The sequence below is a fragment of the Propithecus coquereli genome, unplaced genomic scaffold (genome assembly GCF_000956105.1).
Source record: "Propithecus coquereli isolate 6110/MARCELLA unplaced genomic scaffold, Pcoq_1.0 Scaffold120, whole genome shotgun sequence".
NCBI lineage: Eukaryota > Metazoa > Chordata > Mammalia > Primates > Indriidae > Propithecus > Propithecus coquereli.
The window spans coordinates 5751438-5776137 of NW_012136081.1; the positions used below are offsets into that span (position 1 = coordinate 5751438).

Here is a 24700-nt window from a genome sequence, read left to right on the forward strand (position 1 = left end):
GCCTGCCTCTTCATAGACAGTGTTGTGGTTACCAGCGACTCCCAGGGGCACAGCGGTCCCCAACTTTTCAGCACCGCACCGGGGACCAGTTTCATGGAAGGCAATTTTTCCACGAATGGGGGTGAGAGGGCGGTGGAGCTCTGCAGCCTGGTCCCTAACAGGCCATGGACTGGTACCGGTCAGAGGCCTGGGGGTTGGGGACTGCAGTGGGGGCAGAAAGAATCCTGCCCAAGCCAATGCAGCAGCCCCAGGAGAGATTTGGCCAGTTGGCACCTCTGGGTCCAGCAGGGGCTTGCAGAACGTGGCGACGGGTACCTAGTTCTGGAAACTTGCTCCCTGGAGGGAGAAAAGGCAGGAGTGACTGAAGGAGGTAGAACCTTGGCAGACTGCCCCAAAGCCTCCTCACCTGAGACGTGTGAGCACAGGGCTTGGAGGGCTCCACTCCAAACCCAAACAAGTTGATCTATGAAGGGGGAAATCTCATCACAAGTGGCATCTAAGATGAAACAGGGACAAGGTGATGGAGGGAGAGTCAAAGACAGGAGAGACAAGGGTACTGTGTCATGCCTACATGTTTATTTCATGAATATACAAATGGTTAATGAGCACAATAGGATGGCTATTATTAAAAAGAAAACAAAAAAACCCCAAAAAAGAGGAGGCTGGGTGTGGTGGCTCACATCTATAATCCCAGCACTTTGAGAGGCCAAGGTGGGAAGATCACATGAGTCCAGGAGTTTAAGACCAGCTTGGACAACAGCAAGACCCTATCTCTACCAAAAAAAAAAAAAAAAAAAAAGACCAGGAGTTTAAGACCAGCTTGGACAACATAGTGAGATCCCATTTCTATAAAAAATTTGTAAGATATTAGCCGGGCATGGTGGCGTACACATGTAGTCCCAGATACTCGGGAGGCTGAGGCAGGAGGATCGCAAGCCCAGGTGTTTGAGGTTGCAGTGAGCTATGATCGTGCCACTGCACTCCAGCCTAGGTGACATAGCGAGAATCTATCTCAAAAATAAAGGAAGAAAGAAAAAGAAAATAAGTGTTGATGAGAAACTGGAACCCTTGTGCATTGCTGGAAAAATGATGCCACCACCATGGAAAACAATATGGTGGTGTGTCCTCAAAAACTTACACAACAAATTACCATGTAATCCAGCAATTCCACTTCTGGGTACATACCCGGAAAAAATGAAAGCAAGGACTCGAGTAGATGTTTGCACACACACATGTTCATAGCAGCATTATTCACTGTAGCCAAAAGGTGAAAGCAATGCAAGTGTCCATCAGCAGATGAATGGATAAACAAAATACAGTATTATTCAGCCTCAAAAAGGAAGGAAATTCTGACATGTGCTACAACATGAGAAGTGAAATAAGCCAGACACAAAAGAACAAATACCGTGCGACCATTTATGTGAGGTCCCTAGAGTAGTCGAATTCATAGATGAGCAGTTATTCCCCTATGAATAGAGATGAAATAGAGCCTGTGGTGTTCAGCAGCTGAGATTTGGGGGCTATTTGTTACAGCAGTTGGTCTATACTGACTAACATATCACTCCCTTCTTCCACTGTATTCGCCTGGCAAACCTCACCCCTAGAGCCAACTGGCTTCTTTAGAGACAGAGTCTTGCCCCGTCATCCTGGGTCGAGCTCTGTTTCTGGTGTACACAAAATCCTTGCAGGTGGTGCTGGTGCGGCATCTCTCCTCCACGTGGTAACACAGAGATCCAGGCTCCCTTTTTCCGATGCTGTTGTCTTCATCTTGCAGCTTCCTAGGTCACCGTGGAAGGGGAAGAGAAAGTGGGGAAGGCATACCAGCTATTTAACCTCCCTGGCCCCGAGGGGACATGTATTGCTTCTGCTGGCGTGTTAGCCTGTTAGGCGGTGGGCAGGTGGCCATGTGGTGATTCAGGGACCCAGGCTTCCTGGGACTAGTAATTGTGCCCAGGCTTCTTCCTGGCGTCCTTTACCACTAGTTAGACACAGGGGAAGAGAGAAGGCAGAGAGGGTCTCCAGGAGGGAGGAGTGACCTATATAACGAGTCACATGGTCCTAGACCACGACAAGGGGGTGGGGAGCTGGGAACCGTGTTCTCTTGGTGTGCCTGGGAAGGAGGAATGCATGCAGACAGTGGGGGTACTCACAGAGTCTCTGTTCGGGGGGGCAGTGTTTATGAGGGGATGGATCTATACTGGGCATGGGGAAAAGGCTGGAGGGGGAAAGTGGGGAGGCCAGTGAGTGGAGGGCGAGAGGGGTTGGGAGACTGTAGCCCGGGAGGGTCCTGGAGGAGAGGCCTAAGCGTAGGAGTTGGCAGACTGAGGTGGGATGCTTGAACCGACGTCAGGGCCGTATCCTGGTGGTGGGACAGCGCAGGGCAGAAGAGGGCCTGGATGGGGCGGCAAGGTAACAGAGGCAACGTGCTGTGAGAGTCGTGCAGGAGGAATGTTGAGGTCGCAGATGATGAGAGGAGCCCGGAGCAAGATGGGTTTAATCTTTTACCACTTGGGCTATGTGTTTCTTGTAACACTCTGTTCCATGCGCTTCACTCATTTGATCCTTTAACAATCAAATGCAGTAGATACTAATATGGTCCCCATTTTACAAGCCAGGAATAGAGGCACAGAGACAATAATCACCTGTCCAGGGTCAAACTGCCAGTAATGGTGCTGGGACTGGAGCCAGGCAGCCCGCCGTTAGGCTACCTCTGGAATCTTCTGTCCATTTACCCACGAGTCACTCACTCATTTACACATTCGCTGAGCACTGTGCAGGCGGTGAAGTTGGAAGAGGAGCTGAGTAGATACAGGCTGACAGGCAGGAGAGGGTGAGCCTCAGGCCACAGGCACTTTGGGAGGACTGGCAGGGGTCCCTGGCTGGCCCGGAGGCCTGTCTTGATGGGGAGGATCTGCCTGATCCGCCCTAACCGGATTAGTCCTGCCTGGGGTGGGGGTGGGGGGTTGGGGAAGCTGATCAGCCCTGGAACCTTCGCCCTGTGTCCAGCTGCTGGTGGCCAAGGGTCTCCCTTCCCCTCCACCTGGCGCCTGGGGCGGTTTATTGTTATTAGCATTGCAGATACAAATTCTAACTGCAAATGCAGCTCCATCAAGTTATGACGAAGGAAAATGTTAAACCGTTAGCCTTGCCCCCAACGCGTACACTTAGGGGCGACTCCCCGCCAGGTCCCAGAGGGGGGTCTTGTAGGGCAGGGAGGCCCCCCGCAGCTGGCCACGGTACCACCGCGCCGCAGAGGGACCTGGGGGGCCGGGGACCCCTCCCTGCCCAGGCCGGCCGCGCGCGCCAACCCCCCGGGGCGCCGCCCCCTCCTCCCCGGCCGGCCTGGCTCCCGCGGGGGCGGGGGCCGCTGGAATCCTGTCCGGCCGGTTTCCTGCCCTGCTGGGCAGCCGCTGGCCTTGGAATTCGGCCGGTAGTGGCGCTGGGGGAGGAGGGTCCGGCCTTTGCTTCCTTGGGCCCAGCAGGATGTTCCAAGGTCGCCCCCGCCCGCCGCTGGGCCCCCTCTGCCCCGCGAGATGGCGAGAATGCTTAGAAATTCGGGGACCGGTCAAGGTCACACGGAGGGGCTGCCAGTGGGGCCCACCGACCTGTGGTGGCTTCTACAGGCCGGGGTGGGACTGCGGGCTGCCACTGCCCCTGCTTGCTTGTCAGTTAGGAGAGGGGGTGAGGACCGCACTTGGGCCCCTCAGAGGTTTCTTGGCATCCAGGCCAGGGATGGCAAGTGCCCCTGGGAGGGGAGGCATCCCAGCCAGACCCTGGGCTGGGAGAACAGAGAATGGAATAGGCCCTGCCCGTGCCCTGGGCCTCAGCTTACCCACCTGTACAAGCGGTCCTCTGCAGCAGGGAGGGCCCTCCCAAGACCACCAGGTGAAGTCCAGCCTGCAGGGGCCAGGGCCGACCGAGGAGATGGGGGCCGAGTGCAGTGGGCAGACGGGGTGCAGTGCCTGGACCCAGGTCCCCACTGCCTCTCAGCCCATCACAACTGGGATCTTTCTACGAATTGCATGTATTGTGTTTCAAAAGCAATGCAAGCTCATGGCACAAAACCACAAGGCAGGTTTTCACCAACTTTGGAAAATAAGTTTAGACGGCCTGACTTGAAACACATGCTATGGGGACACAGGAAAGGCACTCTGGGGTCCCAAGGGATCACCTCCAGTAGAGGACAGTCATGGGGTTGATGCCCAGGGTCTACTACAGGGTCCCCAGCAGGGCCTCATGTGCCCCAAGGGCCTCAGATTGGGATACGATGTCATCTCTAAATAAGGATAATCAGAGGACCACAGAGATACACTGTCAGGCTTGAAAGATGTTCCTTACGCCATACCACTTAAGGTGCTCTATAAACCACTATTATTATTTTTAATTAATTCCTCTATTAGCTTGAGAATAGCAAAATTATCTTGAATGGGACTTCTGCACATGTTAAAAGCATTGGCTTGTTCAATTTAAGTGTTTAGAATATGCCCCAGTTTTGGTAATCTTGTTGAGATATTTCTTTATTTTTGAAAGTGCCAGGAGCCTCAAAGAATAGAAAAGGCCCCAGGCCCTGGTAGAATTCCGCACACTGCCAGAGCTCCTTCAGGATGTGCCTTCCTGCTGGCACTTGGGATGAATTGCCGCAGGGCCACGCTCGCGGGTGATGGCTGCCCTGTGCCAGCCTCCGGGAATGTAGCTAACAGTAAGTAGAAGAGCATAGACACCCTCGAGGGGCCCTGGCTTTGTGCCTGGCCCTTTCGCTGCTGGTTTCAGTGAATCTCCCCAACAACCCTGTAGGGTGGGATCAATGATCTCCATTTGGTGACGAAGAAAGTTTGGCTTACAAAGGTAGATGCTTTGTCTACGGCCACACAGCAGATGGCGGCATGACCTCCAAAGACAGATTTTTACCCATAATAAAAATCTCGCTGCAAATGGGGTGGGGGAGTACCTGCCCCATCCACTGGACACACGGGCATCCTACTCGCCTGCTCCTGGGAGCCCTCTGGGCCCTAGGCCCCAGCTGTGGGTGCTGAGCTGACCACACTCAGGCTCAGAGACCTCTAGGAAGACGCTGGGCCTGCCCAGCCCCTCGGTGGCAGAGCTTCCTGGGCTGGGGCTAAACTTGGCCACTCAGCGAAGGCCCAACTCCCTCCGTGTCACTCGGCTAGTTGGGGCTGTAACCCAATCTTGAGCAGGTAGGGTTTCAGCCCAGTGGCCTCTCTGTGTGCTCATCAATAATTTAAGTCTCAGAACTAGAGTGCCTGGTCCTGGGTGCAGCCTGGGAGGGGGTGGTGAGCACAGCTCCGCCCGGGCTCTGCTTCTCCAGCCTTGAGGGAACCGCCACTGTGTCAAGTGTTTAGTGCTTCCTGGGCCAAAGGTGCTTTTGGTGCAGAAAGACATTAAGGACAAAGCTCCCCTGGATGGGGTCCTGGGTGGGGTCCCCAGTTCCTGCAGGCCTTGGACAAATGGTTTCACCTTCTGGTGAAGCTCCCTTCTCGCCTGGGAGGAGGTGCTAATGACGCTCACCTCACTGCTGGCTGGAAAACTTCAAAGATGCTGGATGCAGGTACAGGGCTCAGAGCTTTTCCAGGTGCTTGACAATGGGTCCCTCCATTTTGGGGGAGGCCACCTCACAAAGCCCTTTCTTGGAATAGGCCTTGCAGCTGGAGTTGTGGCACTGGGGCCCATGGGTGGACCCTTCTGAGCTCTGGGGAGGGCCCTGGTCTGCCCAGTGAGCCTGGGAACTCACTCGTCTGGCCGCTCGGGCCAGAGCAGAGGAACCAGTCAGCAGGAAATGGAGTGGAGAGGGACCTCCCCAATCCCCTTCCATCCCGTTGCCCACACTCTCTGAGTCTGCTCTCAGAATTCAGTATCAATCACAGAGCTTTTGGATAATTTTCTCTTTTGCTCCAGAAGAAAAGAATTTTTAATAGAACAACCTCTCCCCAGGACCAGTGCCTGCCATAGCGAATTTCTCTGCAAGCTGTGTGCACTTGGGCACCTGTCGACATTGCAGCCTTTACAAGCCCTGCTCAAATGCCCCATCAGGGAGGCTCCCCTCCACTTCTGTGGACAGAACGGTTGAGTATCCTTCCCTACAAAACCTATTACTTTAGCATTACTATGTGACAAGCGCCGTGTCTGCCCCAGCAGTTTTGGGTGGCATTGCCCACTCCCATGCTGAGCTGGGGGCCCTGATCGGCCGCGCTGAGGATGGGCCAGCAAGAGACATCTTGCGTACCCTGCGGACGCCTGGGCAGGGGGCCAGGACACCTGGGAAGAAAGGGTCCTGCCTCATCCCTCACCTCAGCCAAGGGGCTTCAGTTGTCACCCAGCCTGCAGGTCTGTCTCCATAACTACCAGATGGACGCGATAGCAGATATAATTGCTCCACCTTCCACAGGGACTGTGAGTATTTAGGGAGCAAATGTGTAATATATATAACTGATATTTCCTATGTGCTAGGCACCATAGGAAACACTTTTTATGCTTTATCTCATTAATCCTCATGATCCACCCCCTAACGAGTAGGCTGTTAGGCACACTTTAAAAAGAAAGTGAGGCTCAAAGAAGGTGAGTGGCTTGCTTGAGGGCATACACTGAGGAAGTGGCGGGGGCAGGATTTGAACCCACTCTGCTGGACTCCAAAGCTGCTGCTTTCCCACATTGTGCAATGCAGGCTCCCCAGGGGTGAGGACAGGTGTCTGCAGGTGTGCTTGTGACATGAATAAAGAACTTGAGTCACACAGGACCATCTTCAAAGTGGGCACTTGCATATGGCACTCCTGGTGGGGGCTGTGGTCCTTCGGCTGCGGCCAAGGTCAGTTTATGGTGGTGGAGGGGGACTATGTGACCAACCGCAAGCCTGTGTGGGGGACAAGGAACACTGGGCAGGAAGGCCCCAGACACCCCTCACCTGAGTTGGACCATGGGTTAGGAGTCCTTGGCTCCGGTCATCTAAGGGCCATGTGTGTTAAATGTATTAATATGGATTTGTACATATGTGTGTTATACACTCACGTGCATCACGGGAGCTGCACCTAACTTCAGAATTCCTGCCACAGCCACCCCTTTGAAGGCATCCCCCCTCTCTCCGGCCCCTACTGCTCAGGTCGCCATGTTTGGTACCAGCAACATGGTTATAGCTGACTCCGCCAGGCCTGGACACCTGACTCAGCAGTGCCAATTCATGGGCTGGCCACTGCCGGATGACAGGGCTTTCCAAGACAAGCTGGACCAATAAAATTCCCATTCTTGGGAGAGTGACTTGGAAGCCCTGAGTGACTAAGCCAGGTGGTGGAGGCTGCAGGGTCACAGGGACTCTCTGGATGATACTGGGGCAAGCTCTGTTGCCCAGCGCCTGAGTCCAGCCCTGGGCTCTACCATTCACTAGCTGTGTGGTCTGTTAGCCGCTCCAAGCCTCAGTTTCCTGATCCATTAAATGGAGATAAGAGAATTGAGCTCAGGAGTTCTAGTGAGGATTCCATAAGGTTTGTGACATCACTGGTAGGGCAGGAGCTTTAGCTAATATCCCCATTCATGTAGACTCCCTGGTGGGCCCAGGCAGAGTGGCCTCTAAGTGGGCTAAGGGTGAGGAGAAGCTGTCAGGAGAGAAGGGTTTGGTGAAAGAGGGCAAGCCCCTCCCAGACACATGAGTGATGTGCCCCAAGTCACATCCTTAAAATTCAGCCTTGCATTCTGAGACACCAGCCTTCTCTGAGCACTCAAACCATCTTGGTTGAAACAAATCAACTCCATCTTGTACACCTGGTGTTTCCTCAAATGCTCCAAAGTCCTCCTTCAAGAACGAGTGAGCAGAACTGTGACTATTGAAAGAAAAAGTGAGACAGAGGCAGGAAACTGCCTGTACCACCACGTTTCCAGCTCCTCAAAGGCCGGGGTGATGGTTATCCTCTAGAATGAATGACATTGATTTCCCCCAAATTAGAATGTAGGACTCAAGATCCCTGGAAGAGAAATCAAAGCTTGGAGCAGCATCATTTTGTGCTTAAAATCTCTGTCCTTGCATACCCTAACCCCATAAGTAGTCCCAGAGCATAGCTACGCATCCCACATTCCACTTTTCTTTCAAGGTTTGGGCCCCAGAAACTTTTCCAACATCTTTAACGAGGCAACATCTAAACCCACAGGGAACTTCAAATCCATAAAGATGCCCCTGGGTTTTCACATGCCAAACCAGCAGATGCCAGAAAGAGTTATTTCAAATTTTAGAGGCCCACTCCTTACTTGTAGTGCCCCTTCATCCTCGCCAGATTTCTGACATTCCTCTGAGATTACCAGACTGGTGTCAGGGGACAGTGGGACAAAGGGCCTCTCACTGGGGCAGGCCATTGGCGAGGTGTACCTCCCTGTGGTCGGGTACTTTTAGACAAAGTTCTTGGCTCCCTTATCGAAATGGCTTCCCAGGGAGCCCTTGATTTCTCAACATGCAGTGGGACTCCCACCTCGCTGCGCTCCATCCTAGAGGCCTAGGCCTCTCCCAGCTCCCCAGGCCTGTCTCCACAGCAGCCTTTTCATTTTTATCCTTTGTTAATACGGTAATTTTTCTTGGAGCAAGTTCAGCGAAGTACACACTATTTAAGAGATTTTGCTTCTGGCAGACTGTGAAATTCCTGCACAGGAGCCATTTCCTGTGCGCCAGGAACTGGATTTCCTAAGCCCTTGGCAGCTGGGGAAATCTCTTGTCCCAGCTCATGTCCCATAAAATAGGATTTTTAATTTTTATATTTATCTGTAGCCCACTTGCTTCCAGGAAGGACTTGCTTCCAGGAAGGACTGAGGCGGCGGGGCCGGAGAAGGAGTTGGGTCAGTGTGTGGCAAACCAGAGTAGGGCCCCTTGGCCCCCAGCCCCGGGCAAAGGTGCATTAGTCATGGTCACGCGGCTGTCTCCTGGGGGTGGGGGGAGATGACAGTGTCCACAAAGCCAGAAGCACGGTGGCAGGCACCTTTGGCCGTGTTCCGGGCGGCTGTGAGGCCCTGCTATGGGGGTGGCCCGCCCGTGTCGTCCCTGGGCCTCTCGCCCTAAGCCTCTAGGTCCTGGCGTCCTCAGCACCACGGACAGGGAAACTGAGGCTGCAGTGGGCCTGAGTGGGGCTGGGTCGCGGCAGGAGGCTGTGCAGCTCGGCACGGCCGACCGTGTGGTCTTGAATCAGTCACCTCTTCCCCCTTTCGGGCTTCGGTTGCTGAACCAGGGATAATAATTCCTGCGGCTCGGGTTGGACAGGGCGTAACGCGCCTCGCATAGTGCAGAGCTGACGCCGGTAAATGTTACAAAAACACACCCACGGGGCTCCGGCGGAGCCGCCTTGACCCAAGATCAGGGGAGAGAGAAGCCGGCCTCCAGACGCCAGTTTCCTGTCTGCCCCCTGCCAGAGGCCTCCGACGTCTCGGGTTTCCGAGGGGTCCAAGGAAAGTTCCCGCTCCCAGTGCCTCTCTGAGGCTCACGACCCCGCCTAATTCGGCCCAGCCTGGCTCTGTCGGGGTCCCGGAGTCCCCAGCCTCGCTCCCCTTTCCTCCATGCCCGCGACAGGGGGCGCAGGCCTCCACGCCCCGCCCCGCCCTCAGGGCCGCAGCGCCCGAGGCGGGGCCGGCGCCGCAGCCAATGGGGAGGCGGTGTGGCGAGGGCGGCGGCGGTTGTGATGCGCCGGGCCAGGGGCGGCGGCCAATCAGCGGCGAGCGCGAGGGCGGGCTGTGACGCGGTCGGCGCTCCGCGTGCGGCGGCGGTATAGGAGCGAGCGCCGCGGCCAGCAGCACCAGCCTCGCGCCGCCGCCGCTGTCGCCCGCCGCTCCGCGCCCGCTCGGCGCGCCCCCAACCGCCGCGGCCCGCAGCCCGCCGCGCGCAGACCCCGCCGGCCGGCCAGTCAGCGATTCGCCTCCCGCCCGGCGTCCTCAGGAGGGCGCCCGGCCGGACCCTGAGCCTCGCCCTCTCGCGGTGCGGCCGCCCGCGCCTCTTCGGCCGCCTGCCCGGCATGAAGACCAAGTTCTGCACCGGGGGCGAGGCGGAACCCTCGCCGCTCGGGCTGCTGTTGAGCTGCGGCAGCGGCAGCGCGGCCCCGGCGCCTGGCGTGGGACAGCAGCGCGACGCCGCCAGCGACCTAGAGCCCAAGCAGCTGGGCGGCCCGCAGCCGCCGCTCGCGTTGCCGCCGCCGCCGCCGCTGCCCCCGCCCCCGCCGCCGGCGGCCGACGAGCAGCCCGAGCCCCGCACGCGGCGCAGGGCTTATCTGTGGTGCAGGGAGTTCCTGCCCGGCGCCTGGCGGGGCCTCCGCGAGGACCAGTTCCACATCAGTGTCATCAGGTCGGTGGCTGCGCGGAGTCGGGGCTGCAGGGTCGCGCGGCGGGGGGCTGGCGGGTCAGGTGACGAGGGCGGGGCCCGGGTGGGGCGCAGGGGCCGGGTCCAGGCCGGGGGCGCGGCCGGCGAAAGCCGTCTTTCCTCCAGCCCTCGGGAAATGCGGACGGAATCCGGCGAAACGGGCCCCGCGGCCACCCGAGACCGTCCCCGAGGCAGGCTTTTGTAAAAATGTCGGTTTCAGGACAAAACGGGTGTATTCCGGGAGAACAATACCGTTCACTTCCTACGTACGTTTTGTATTGAAGCTTAAAGTATGTTTAGAGACTGGGTCCCTTTGCAGTTTAGGCCCTTGAGTGAAGGAGGGGTGTGGTGGCTGACTTTTAAAAAAATGAGTTGATAACTTTTTCTTCTAGTTCCTCGAGTTCATGATTTGATTCTTTCCCCTCTGAAAGTCATCATTTGTTAGTGGTGAAAGGGTAACATTTACTCATCCCTTCTAAAACTAAGACATCATCTTTGGCTATGTTACTAGACCAAATTGGGAGGCGTGGCTCCAAAAATAAAGTAAGGTAGAAATGTGCTTTCCCTTTTTTTTTTTTTTTTTTTGAGACAGAGTCTCACTGTGTTGCCCAGGCTAGAGTGCCGTGGCGTCAGCCTAGCTCACAGCAGCCTCAAACTCGTGGGCTCAAGCAATCCTTCTGCCTCAGCCTCCCGAGTAGCTGGGACTACAGGCATGCGCCACCATGCCCGGCTAATTTTTTCTATATATTTTTAGTTGTCCGATTAATTTCTTTCTGTTTTTAGTAGAGACGGGGTCTCACTCTTGCTCAGGCTGGTTTCGAACTCCTTAGCTCAAACAATCCGCCCGCCTCGGCCTCCTAGGATTACGGCGTGTGCCACCGCGCCCGGCCTTGTTTTCCCTTTTTTTAAGCTTAAAAATATTTAACGTTAAATTTGAATTATGAAAGTATGTGTGTACATATTCAGACTTAACAGAAAAATAAAAATATCCCCTTGACTTCTGTTGTCACTCTGCTCCCAAGATTTAACCAGTCAACATCAAGTGTGTATCCTTCTATTTAGACCTTAAAAAATGTAATGTGTTCAGTCTTTTTCTGCTAATTTTCTTTTAATTGGCTGACCAGGTTGAGTGCAGTATCTAGAAACTGACTGGCTGGCTGCCACCAATAATGGCCAAATCCAATTTTGGTCATTTGATTCCTTTCTTGTGCCCATAGACTTTCACCAGAACTACGAATGCAGCAAAATTAACTCTTTGAGCTTCACTTCCTGTTTGTGCTTCAGGCCCCTCTTAACAGTTATGCTTGTGAGCTAAGAGTGAGAGTTAAAAGACAGTTGGTAGGAAGCATAGAAAAGAAAAACAAAAGTGTTTAGATAGTCCCTGAACTGCCTAATGATACTTTTTTGTTTTAATTAAAATATTTCTTAAATTAAATTACTTTATGTGTTTATTTTTTTAGAGATAGGGTCTTGCTCTGTCGCCCCGGCTGGAGTGCAGTGGTGAGATAATAGCTTGTTGTAGCCTCTGTCTCCAGGGCTCAAGCAGTCCTCCCACCTCAGCTTCCCTAGTAGCTGGGACTATAGGCCTGCACCACGATGCCCAGCTAATTTTAAAAAGTTTTTTTAGAGATGGGGTCTGGCTATGTTGCCCAGGCTGGTCTAGAACTCCTGGCCTCAAGCTATCCTCCCACCCCACATCCCCCTTCCTGTGCCAGTTGCTAGGACTACAAGTATAAGCCACCTCAGCTAGAAGGGTGATCATTCTAGGCCATCATGTACTCATTGGTCGTAAAGTGAAAAACCTGCAGAAGTGACATACCCAAGATTAGTGGCTGTTTATCACTTTCAAAGCCTGAAGTGCCAGGTCTCTGGTATTCCCCTCTACTGTACCAGTGCTTGCCTTTGGCCTGTGAGGACATTTGGACACCCTTGAGCATTTTGCTCAAATTAGTCAGTACAAAAGCACTGAGGATGTCTTGTTTCTTTTTTCAAGGAGTTGGTAGTCTTGGAAGACGCAGCTTTCCTTTGGGTTGGAGGACATTTTTACTTAATATTGCAAGATGTGCATTGCTTCTCAGTCCTGTGATCTGGAATAGAATGTAGTTATGGAATGGAATGAGTTTAATAAAGAGAAAAGAAGTGATTTAGGACATGGACAAGTGGGTGATGCCTAGCTTTAAAAAAAAGACAAGACAGTTGGAGATGCCAGGGAGAGATTTGTTTGCTTGGTTGAAATTCAGTGATCTTTCATAAGCAATTACATTTACTGTGGCTCCAGCTGTCACATGTTATTGACATTTCCCAATCTATTTCTTGAGCTCCATCTTTTCACTGAGTGCCAGTTCCTCTGCAGAGGGTTGTCAGACCTCACCACCTCAACAGTCCATTCAGCCTGTTCCGAATTTAACCCTTTGCCTCCTCCTCACCCCAGAATGTGCTTCTCCTGCTTTCTCTCTGAATTATTGACAGCCTGGCCAGAGCCCCAGGATCATTTCTAACTCTGCATTCCCCTAGAAATCCCTCCTCCACACACAGTGGTAACTAAAACCTGGTAAAGAGCTACTTTTGTGTCTGCCCCTTTGTCTGCTCCCTTTGTCACTTCCAAGGCCAGGAGAACCAGCCCCCCCATCCCTGCCTCATTGCTTGGACACTGTAACAGGAGGTGTCTGTGGATCACCTTGTGTTTTTTGTATTCCCTCTAATCCATTCTATATCCTGTTGCTAGGTATTTCTCAAATATTACTCCCGTGGCTTTCTGTAGCGAGAGAATCAAATCCAAACTTGTTTGCTTGGTCTAAACTTGGGTCCCAGTTTACCTTTTTATGGTGGTTCCTTTTTTGTTGTTTTAAAATCACTCTTTCCCCCAGTGAAGCAACTAACATCGAGGTAGGTACTCCAAACCCCGCGTTTTCCGAATGAGCTTTGTATTTTCAGTTATCTTTCTTTTTTTTTGAGACAGAGTCTCACTGTGTTGCCTGGGCTAGAGTGCCGTGGCGTCATCCTAGCTCCCAGCAACCTTAAACTCCTGGGCTCAAGCAATCCTTCTGCCTCAGCCTCCCGAGTAGCTGGGACTACAGGCATGCGCCACCATGCCCGGCTAATTTTTTCTATATATTTTTAGTTGTCCGATTAATTTCTTTCTATTTTTAGTAGAGACGGGGTCTCGCTCTTGCTCAGGCTGGTTTTGAACTCCTGAGCTCAAACAATCCGCCCGCCTCGGCCTCCCAGAGTGCTGGGATTACAGGCGTGAGCCACCGCGCCTGGCCTCAGACCTTTCTTTGGTCCTACCCTCTGCTTGGCAGCCTTTCCCTTTGGTGTCTGCTTTTAAAATTCCTCCTTCAAGGCCTAACTCAGAGAGAACCAGAGACAATGAATTTCTTTCCCATCTATGTCTCCTCCCTAGCCCTTCATGCATGCAGTGAAGTGCTTTGCTATCACAGCACTTAACACATTTGTGTATGTGTTTATTCGTTCCACTCTCGTGTTAAATTGAATTCCTAGAGGGCATTTCATGTTCATCTTTGGATCTCCAGCACTAGAATAGTGCCTAGTATGTAGGTATTGGGTAAGTATTTGTAGAAATCAACATTTTTACCTTAAATTGGCCTCTTTGCTGTGTGATGAACACGAGTCCTTGTTATAGACTATTTCGTTATCTGAGTCTCTCCAGCTAAGAGTAGTATAAGGAAAAATAAAAATATCATTAACATGAAAATTATTATTAATGAACCAACCACTTAGAAAATTTGTTCATGCCCACACATCACAGCTCAATGCTAACTTCTGTCTGGGCATATCAATTCAAAGGCTTATTATCACTCTCATTGCTGATTAATGATTAAACAGTCACGGTCAGTTGTGAAATGAAGTTGCAAATCTTGCGACAGATGCAAGAGTTCATGAAGTTTAGTGAGAGAAATGTTTGAGAACTGTCAAAAAGTTTCACATGTATCTGTGGACATGTTACATCTCACAGACAGACCTCTTAACAGTGAAAAGAAAATAGGGGAGGAGAATGATACTATAGGCCCTGCAAAATAGAATTCATTTAAATATAAAAAGAGGCCCTTAAAAAGACCACCAAGTCCGCAGATATTTTTGCAAAATTATGCAGTAAAAGTAAAATAGAAATTGAATTGTGTCTTATGGCACCATCATAAAATTTTTGGAAAAATTATGCCAAAACTCCCTACTTGATTTGCTTTTAAGTATAAGTATGTAGTTCCATTTATAACTTAATTTATGCTACATGTAAGAAGAGAAATAATCTTTAGTTTCCTTTTTCAAGAAAGTTTCATTTGTACTTTGTTTTTACTGTTTACTGTGAAAATTTGGTTCCTTGGGTAGCTTGCTTGCTTTCTTTCTAAATTAATACATTTCATTTTTATAGAGCAGTTTTAGGTTCACTGCAAAATTGAGCAGAAAGTACAGAAAGCTCCCATATACTTCTGCCCCCCACACATGCACAGCCTTCCCCATTATCAACATCCCCTACCAGAGAGTTACATTTGTTACAGTTGATGAACCTACATTGACACTTTATCACTCAGTGTCCATAATTTACATCAGGGTTTACGCTTGGTGTTATATAGTCTATGGTTTTTGACAACTGTATAGTGACCTGTATCCACCATTGTACAGATGCTGCTGGACTTATGATGGTATGGGGTTACTTGCAATGGGGTTATATCCTGATAAACCTATCGTAAGTTGAAAATGTCGTAAGTCAAAAATGCGTTTAATACACCTAACCTACTGAACATCATAGCTTAGCCTAGCCTACCTTAAATGTGCTCAGAACGCTTACACATTATTAGCCTATAGTTGAGAAAATCATCTAGCACAAAGCCTATTTTATAATAAAATGCTGGATATCTCATATAATATACTGAATTCTGTACTGAAAGTGAAAAGCAGAATGGTGGTATGGGTACTCGAAGTGGGATTTCTACTGAATGTGTATTGCTTTTGCATAGTAAACTGCATAGTGAAGTCGAAAAATCATAAGTTTGAACTGCTATAGGTTGGGTTCTATCTGTAGTATACAGAATAATTTCACTGTCCTAAAAATCCTCTGTGCTTACTGTCTGTTAATCCCTCCTTCCCTCCTAACCTCTGATAACCACTGATCCTTTTATTGTCTCCATACGTTTGCCTTCTCCAGAATGTCACATAGTTAGAATCATACGTTATATAGTCTTTTCAGTTTGGCTTTTTTCACTTGGTAAAATGCATGTGTGTTTCTTCCATGTCTTTTTGTGGCTTGATAGCTCACTTGTTTTTAGCACTGAATAATACTCTGTTGTTTAGATATACCACAGTTTATCCATTGACCTACTGAAGGACATCTGCGTTGCTTCCAAGTTTTGCCAATTATAAGTAAAACTGCTATGAACATCCTTGTGTAGGTTTTTGTGTGGATATAAGTTTTCAGTTCATCTGGGTAAGTACCAAGGAGTACAATTGCTGGTCGTGCAGTAAGAGTTATGTTTAGTTTTGTAAGAAACTGCCAAACTGTCTTCCTGAATTTGGAGCCATTTTGTATTACCACCAGCAGTGAATGAGAGTTTCGTTACTCCATGTCCCCGTTAGCATTTGGTGTCAGAGTTCTGGATTTTTGGCCATTCTGGTAGATGTGTAATGGTATCTCATTTTAATTTGCAATTCCCTAATGACATGATGAGATTATTTTCGGATACTTCTTTGCTATCTATATCTTTCTTGGTGAGATGTCTTGAGACGTCTATTCAGGTCTTTTGCCTTTTTTTTTTTTTGTCTTTAGGGACTAGGTCTTGCTGTTGCCTGGGCTGGAGTGCAGTGGCTATTCACAGGTGCAATCATAGTGCACTATAGCCTTGAACTCCTGGCTCAGGTGATCCTCCTGCCTCAGCCTCCTGAGAAGCGGGGACTACAGGGGTACACCACTGCACCTAGCTTGCTCATTTTTAAATCAGATTGCTTTCTTGGTTTTAAGAGTTCTTTATATATTTTGGTAAACAGTCCTTTATCAGATGTGTCTTTTGCAAGTATTTTCTCCCTGTTTGTGACTTGTCTTTTCATTCTTTTGACAGTATCTTTTGCAGAGCAGAAGTTCATAATTTTAATGAAGTCTAGCTTGTTGTCAGTTATTTCTTTCATAGACTATGTCTTTGATATCATCACCATAAAAGTCATAAAAAATCATCACCATACCCAAGATCATCTAGATGTTCTCCTATGTTATTGTCTAGGAGTTTTATAGTTCTGCATTTTACATTTAGGTTTATGATCCATTTTGAGTTAATTTTTGCAAAGGGTGTAATGTCTGTGTCTAGATTCATTTTTTTGCATGTATATATCCACTTGTTCCAGGACCATTTGTTGAAAAGACTATCTTTGCTTCATTGTATTGCCTTTGTTCCTTTGTCAAAGATCTCTTGACTATATTTATGTGGGTATATTTCTGGACTCTGTTTTGTTCCATTGATCTATTTGTTCATTGTTTTGCCAATACTACACTGTTTTGATTACTGTAGCTTTGTAATAAGTCTTGAAGTTGAGCGACCCTCTGACTTTGTTCTCCTTCAAAATTGTGTTGGCTTTATTGAGTCTTTTACCTCTCCATATAAACTTCAGAATCAGTTTGTTGGTATCCACAAAATAACTTGCAGCGGTTTTCATTGGGATTGCATTGAATCTCTAGATAAGGTTGGGAAGGACTGACATCTTGGCAATATTGAGCCTTCCTACCCCTGAACATAGAAAATCTCCATTTGTTTAGCTCTTCTTTGATATCTTTAATCAAAATTTGTAGTTTTCCTCAGATCTTATACATATTTTGTTGGATTTGTATCTAAATGTTTCATTTTTGGAACATTTATAGGGGATAGTATAAATGGGGTAATGTGTGTTTTTTTGTTTTTGTTTTTTTGAGACAGAGTCTCCCTCTGTTGCTCGGGCTAGAGTGCCGTGGCATCAGCCTAGCTCACAGCAACCTCAAACTCCTGGGCTCAAGCGATCCTTCTGCCTCAGCCTCCCGAGTAGCAGGACTATAGGCATGCGCCACCATGCCCGGCTAATTTTTTCTCTATATTTGTAGTTGTCCAGCTAATTTCTTTCTATTTTTAGTAGAGACGGGATCTTGCTCTCTTGCTCAGGCTGGTCTCGAACTCCTGAGCTGAAACGATCCACCAGCCTCAGCCTCCCAGAGTGCTAGGATTACAGGCATGAACCACCACTCCCAGCCGGTAATGTGTTTTTAATTTCAAATTCCACTTGTTCATTACTGGTATGTAGGAAAGCAGTTGACTTTTGTATGTTAACCTTGTATCCTGCAGTCCTGCTATAATCTCTTATTAGTTCCAGGAGATTTTGTTTTGTTTGGTCACTTCTTCTCATTTTCTATATGGACTATCATGTCATCTGTGAACAAGGACAGTTTTATTTCTTCCATCCCAATCTATATACTTTTTATTTCCTTTTCTTATCTTATTGCATTAGCCAGGACTTTTAATATGATGTTGAAAAAGAGTGGTGAGAGGGAACATCTTGCCTTGTTCCTGTTCTTAGTGGGAAAGCTCACTGCAACCTTCAACTCCTAGGCACAAATGATCCTCCCACCTCAGCCTCCTGAAGTAGCTGGGAACAGGCGTGCACCACCACGCCCAGCTGATTTTTCTATTTTTTATAGAGATGAGGTCTCACTCTTGCTCAAGTTGGTCTCAAACTCCTGGGCTCAACTAATCCTCCCTCCTTGGCCTCCCTTAGTGCTAGGATGACAGTATGAGCCACTGCACAGGGCTCTATAGTGGGAAAGCTTCAACTTTCTCATCATTAAGTATGATGTTAGTTGTAGATTTTTTATAGATGTTTTTTATCAAGTTGAGGAAGTTCCTCTCTATTTCTCACTTTCTGAGAGTTTATTATTTACTATGAATGTGTGTTGGATTTTGTCATATGCTTTTTGTGCATCTATTGATAGGATCATGTGATTTTTCTTCTTTAGCCTGTTGATGCGGTGGATTACATCAATTGCTTTTTGAATGCTGAACCCGTAGTCCTGTGGTTAGGTTTCAGTTTTTTAGTGAGCCTGTTCTTCTGGGCTAGTATTATATATTTCCGTTCCCTCAGGTAGGTTGGTGTCTGGCAAAATAATTTCTCCTGAAGGCAGATCTTGTTAAGAAGAACAGAATGCTCTGATATATTTAAAAAGGGTTCCTCCCTCTTGTTACAACAGGGGGGTCCATTTGTCATCTGTGGTAAATGTATTTAAAAAAAAAAATCGTTCCTTTCCCCCCCCCCGCCAGAAGAATGAAGGGATTTTCTTCGTATTCATTGTAAGGACAGTGAATACGTCCTGGAGGTAAAACTCACCAAAATGTGGGGCTCCCCCATGACTGGGTCCCCCTGGAGTTTTTAACTCTCAGAGTTGTCCACACTGAGCCTCCAGCAGTTCATGAGTTACAGTTCAGGTTTTCCTACCCTGGCATTGGTTCCTGGGGAGCTTCCTGCTATGGTAAGTTGTGATTCTCTGTATCTTCCTGTCTGTCCATTCAATTTTAGAGGCAGCAGTTTGCCCTTTCACCTCACTTCTCTAAAAGTTGATTTTTCAGTTCAGCTTTTTACTTGTTAGGATTGAGTAGCAACTTCTAAGCTTCTGACATGTTGGACCAGAAACCAGAAATTCAAGTGGCATTTACATAATGACAACAGTAATAATAATAAGTGCTTCCTTTGCTTGCTACCGTATCTATGCCATTGCTTTCTGTTATGCCCTCCAGTGAAGCCCTGCCAGCCACCCTAGCCTCCCCAAAGGATCTGCCTGTCCTCTGTCAGCTGGCATGGAATACTGTACTGCTTGGGGACAGCCCTTATTTTTAGCTTTCCACAGTGAGATTGTAATGTCCATGTCTTTCAAAACTTACTTACACATCTCAGTGTGGCTAATACTCCTTTTGTTGAGTTTGAAGTAGCTTAGGAGCTGATGATGAAACCATTAAAAAAGTAAGGCCTGAGAGGTCAGCAGGGGCTAGAAGGGAAGGGATGTGAACGCGTTGTGAGAAAGTAGGAGTACTCCTGCACCCTGTGAGGTGGAAAGAGTAGGCAGAGATATGCCATGTTCCTGGGAGGTTAAGGATAGTGGCTTGAAATTTGTATTTACGGAACTTTGTGGGGTGGCCTGGGGGATAGCTTAGAGGGGAAGGAGACCCAAGAAGCTGGAAGACCAGAGAGGAGGCTGCTTGCTGTAAGGGGGTGGGGAGACTTACATTTATTTGGACAGGAGCAGTGAGAATGGAAAGGAGGAAAGAATTTGGGAGATAGGAAGACAGCTGGGCTGTTGGAGATGAGGAAGACGTTGAACCCGGGTGAGTGGGAAAAGGATACTACTGTTAAGTGAAGTAGGTGAATCAGGAGGAAGGAATTACTTTGAATAGAAGAAGGAAAAAGTTATGAGTTGGAAATCAAGCTAGAGAATAGAATAAATTGGTGTTCAAATTTTTGGGAAGGGTAGATAGATAAAAACTGCAAAGAGAGTCATTAAAAAAGTAGAGGAGTGGTTTTCAAAGGATGATTCCCCCCCTCCCAAACACCCTCCAGCATTTGGTAACATCTGGACACATTTTTGAACATCATGATGTAGTGATGGTACGACTCGCATCTAGTGGGTAGAGGGCAAGGTTGCTGCTAAACATCCTGCAGTGCACAGGACAGCCCCCTCCTCTTCCCTCAGCAAAGAGTTATCCAGTCCCAAATGTCAACAGCGCCAAGGTTGAGGCAGCCTGGAGTAGAAGCCTCAAGACTAAGCTTTATTCTTTCTTCCTTCTGGTATCTTCTTAAAGATTAACCTTTGCTTTGCCGCTGGTGCTGATAATGAACAGCTGACAGGATCTCATATAATCACCACAAAAACTGCTACATATTTTATGGTGAAAAAACAGGCTTGGGAGGCATTCGGTAACTTGCCCAAGGTCACAAAGCTATTCTGTGCAGAGCCAGCACTTTACCTGGGCTGGACTTCAAAGCCTGTTCTTTTAATTGCCTCTCCTGGCCATGGGTTAACACACCCTATTTCTCATTACTACATATAGATACTGTCATTTCCCTGCAGTGCTTTGGGGATCGTTTTTCTGCTGAGACACTGGTTATGTTGTGAATTTTTTTTCTTTCTAGTCATTTTGCCTTTTAGATTATGCTCTTTAAAATTTCTAAGCTGCCTGCTGTGTTTTCTCCTGGGTCCAGGCCCTCAGCCTTGGGAAGTGAGCCCTGTATGTGATGGACTAGATGCATGCGACTGTAGATGGTTTGCAGAGGTTTCGGTGGCTTTTTTGCTTTGCAGCAAAATACTGTTGGTTAGGTGTAGATCAGGTAACTTTCCGTCTTAATTAATTAGCAAATGAAAATCTTTGTGTTGTGGGTTTCTCTGGAGCAGACAGTTCTTCAGACTTATCATCTGCTTGAGCATTCAGCTGACTTACCTATATATGAATCCTTTTCCAAATGATTAAAAATATATAGATGTTTGACATTAGAAATGCCACATTTCAAGACCTTGGGCAATTCCACTAGGTTGTTGTATCACTGTAGCATGGATGTTTCCTGCTTAGGGTACTGTGGAATGTAACAAATGAAATAACGTCTTTAGACCTGCCAAGTCTACAAATAAAGGATGCAAGCCATTTATTTGTAATGCTATCTGAATATGTGTTGCTAAAATAAAAACTGTATTACACAGTAAACCACTGTGGACTAAGGTGATTTTACCCCAAAATTTTGGAAAGTTACTTTCTGTGGATAAAGATTTGAAAACATTGAAGCCACTCTTAGATACCAATGCAGAAGGCCGGCTATGGTGGCTCATGCCTGTAATCCTGGCACTTTGGGAGGCTGAGGTGGGAGGATCACTTCAGGCCAGGAGTTCAAGACCAGTCTGGACAACAGAGTAAGACCCTATCTCTGCAAAAAATAAAAAAATTAGTTGGGCATGGTGGTACATGCCTGTAGTCCCAGTTACTTGGGAGGCTGAGGCAGGAGGATCACTTCAGCCCAGGAGTTTGGGGCTACAGTGAGCTATGATCACACCACCGTACTCCACCCTGGGTGACAGAGCAAGATCCTGTCTCTTAAAAAACAGAACCCATTGCTTATAAGGTGTGTGTGTATATATATATATATATATATATATATATATATATATATGTATATATACACACATATATATACGTATATATATGGGATAAAAGTATCCTAAGAGTATAATTTCTGATGAGAACGTCAAATGACTATGACCATGTTGATCAGTCCTGTCTTTTGGGTAGGTAATATATATATGTGTGTATATATATATATATTTTTTTTGGTTTTCATTTGGCCTTCCAGCTCAATGGTGAAATTTAGAACTTTGCAATAAAGAGTGCTACGAAGCCACTTCAGTGGATGCTGTAGTGCAGATGGTCACAACTACTAAAGCATAATTTTTAAAACTTTCAGAAGTCAAGAAGTATGAACAACATGGAGGTGAGAACATAGGAGGAGGTCAAAGGGCAGGGAATGATGGCGAGGGTCAACCTTCCCTTTCCTGACTTTATTCTGCGATGTTTTCCCTTGAACGGATTTTGCAGTGGCCTGTGTTCCTCAATTCTGGAGCCCAGGAAATGAGAGAATGGAGGAGAAGATGGTATTTTGTGTGTTTGAGGAGGGGCGAGGGAGTATGTGTGTATGTTGAGGGGATGGAACTGGGAAACTGGCAAACTGGCACAGGCTATAAGAACCCTCTCTTACTGGCATCAAACCTGAAGAGAGGTAGGAAAGGTGATGAAAAGATACGTAGGGAAGCATAGGAAGCCTGTGGCCAGGAGCAGAGGAAAGAAACCCCGGTAGCAGAGGTAGGAGATTGGTGCCGCCTCTAAATAGAGTTATGATGGGAAGCTGGAAACTCACAGTGTAACCACAGAGAGGTTTCTTGAAACGTGGTAACTCTTCTCATTCCTAAGCCTTTAGTAACATTTCTCTTTTTTTCCAGATCCCAAAATCAGAGGTGTCTTTTTGCGGGCTTGATTTCTCCTAAGCTCTAGCAGTTTCATTAGAAATATTTGGTAATTGGGAGCAGATTTTAATCAAACGATGATTGCCATGGATCATACACGTGGGACTTAATATTACGAGATGGACAGGCATTTATAGGTTCACATAAATTAATATTCAATCTATAATGAACTACTTAAGGCAGGTTATCGCTGGTGTAAATTTTTAAAAAACCAGCTTTATTGAGATATAATTCAACTAATATACTATAAAATTCACCTTTTAAAATTATATAGTTCATTGGTTTTTAGTGTATTCAGAGTTGTACAGCTATCACCACTATCTTTTCAGAACATTTTTATTACCCCAAAAAAGAAACCCCATACCCATTAGCAGTCTCTCCCCATTCCCCCTTCTCTCCAGTCCCTGGCAACTATTGTACTAATCTCCTTAATGTCTCTGTCCTATTCTGGACAGTTCATATAAATGGAATCATATGATCTGTGGCCCTTTGTGACTGGCTTATTTCACATAGCATAATGCTTTCAAAGTTCATCCTCATTGTAGTATGTCTAGTACTTCCTTCCTTTTTTTTTTTTTTTTTTTGAGACAGAGTCTTGCTCAGTTGCCCGGGCTAGAGTGCCGTGACGTCAACCTAGCTCACAGCAACCTCAAACTCCTGGGCTCAAGCAATTCTACTGCCTCAGCCTCCCGAGTAGCTGGGACTACAGGCATGCGCCACCATGCCCGGCTAATTTTTTCTATATATTTTTAGTTGTCCAATTAATTTCTTTCTAATTTTAGTAGAGACGGGGTCTCGCTCTTGCTCAGGCTGGTCTCGAACTCCTGACCTCAAACAATCCACCCGCCTCAGCCTCCCAGAGTGCTAGGATTACAGGCGTGAGCCACCGCGCCCGGCCCTTCCTTCCTTTTTATGGTTGAATAATATTCCATTGTATGGATATAGCACAATTTGTTTAATCATTCCTCAGTTGATGGAAATTTGGGTTATTTCTACTTTTTAGCTATTATGAATAATAATATAAACATTTTTGTACAGTTTTTGTGTGGACATATGCTTTCATTTCTTTTGGGTATATACCTTGGAGTGGAATTGTGTTATGTGGTAACTCAAGTGTTTAACTTTTTGAAGATGTCACTGATCTTTTGAGACCTGTGTCAAAGAGAGGATCTCCATAGACCTCAACAAAAATATCCCTCATTGTGACTGAGAGGATATTGGACAAGAGGATCACTGACTGGTCCATTGTAATCTTTCACCAGTTCCCTTTCTCCTTGCTGCTTGTGATCTGAGCTCTATCTGTATACTAAATTGACAGTTGATTTCTAAGAGGAGTTGATTATAGTGTATGCCAGTAATTGTGTATTGGATACCATAGTTTTATGTGAAATAAGCTCTCTTTATTAAAAAAATTACAAACATGTATGAAGTAGTAAAGAATAAAATAACTTTATCAAAGCTTAACATTTTGCTAAATTGGCTTCAGGTTTCCTTATTTTATTTGCCCACAGGTAACCACCATTCTAAATTGTTAAAATTGTATTTTTTGCCTTCTGAAATTTGCTCTTTAGATCAGAATTTTGAAATCTTTATAACCTGTGTTTTCGATGTAAGTGCTGAAGCGTTAGAACATTATTTGTAATGTTCATAATTGACACACAATAATTGTACATATTTCTGGGGTACAATGTGAACTTATTTCTTGTACCTAACTATAACATTGTACCTGTTGACCAACCTCACCCCATCTTGCCTTCCCTTCTCCCTTTCCCAGACTCTGGTATGCACTATTCTTAACTTTTATGAGATCAACTTTTTTAGATTACACATATGAGTGAGATCATTTGATATTTGTCTTTCTGTGCCTACCTTATTTTACTTTACGTAACGTCCTCTAGGTTCACCCGTGTTGTTGCAAATGACAGAATTTCATGCTTTTCAATAGCCGAATAGTATTCCTTCGTGTATATCATACCACATTTTCTTTATTTGTCTGTTGATGGACACTTAGATTGAGTCCCTATCTTGCTATTATGAATAGTGTTGTAATATGGGAGCGCAGATGTCTCTTCGACATACTGATTTAATTTCCTTCGGACATATTCCTAGTAATGAGATTGCTGGATTTTATGGTAGTTGTATTTTTAATTTTTTGAGGACCCTACATACTGTTTTTCATAATGGCTATACTAATTTCCTGTCCTTTCCCCAGTGTGTGTTCTGGGCACCTTTGTTGAAAATCAGTTGGCTGTAAATGCATGAATTTATTTCTGGGTTTTCTATTCTGTTTCATTTGTGTCTGTTTTTATGCCAGTATCATGCTGTTTTGGTTACTATAGCTTAGTAGT

General features: G+C 47.2%; 1 protein-coding gene across 1 annotated transcript in view; it reads left to right on the forward strand.

The window, feature by feature from the left end:
• Nucleotides 1-9968: 9968 nt before the first annotated feature.
• CHKA (choline kinase alpha) overlaps nucleotides 9969-24700 on the forward strand; it is a 72439-nt gene continuing 57707 nt past the window's right edge. Inside the window, exon 1 of the mRNA XM_012665644.1 lies at nucleotides 9969-10315. Coding sequence (XP_012521098.1) covers nucleotides 9990-10315 — 326 coding nt within the window. The 5' untranslated portion in view covers nucleotides 9969-9989. The remainder of the gene's footprint in view (nucleotides 10316-24700) is intronic.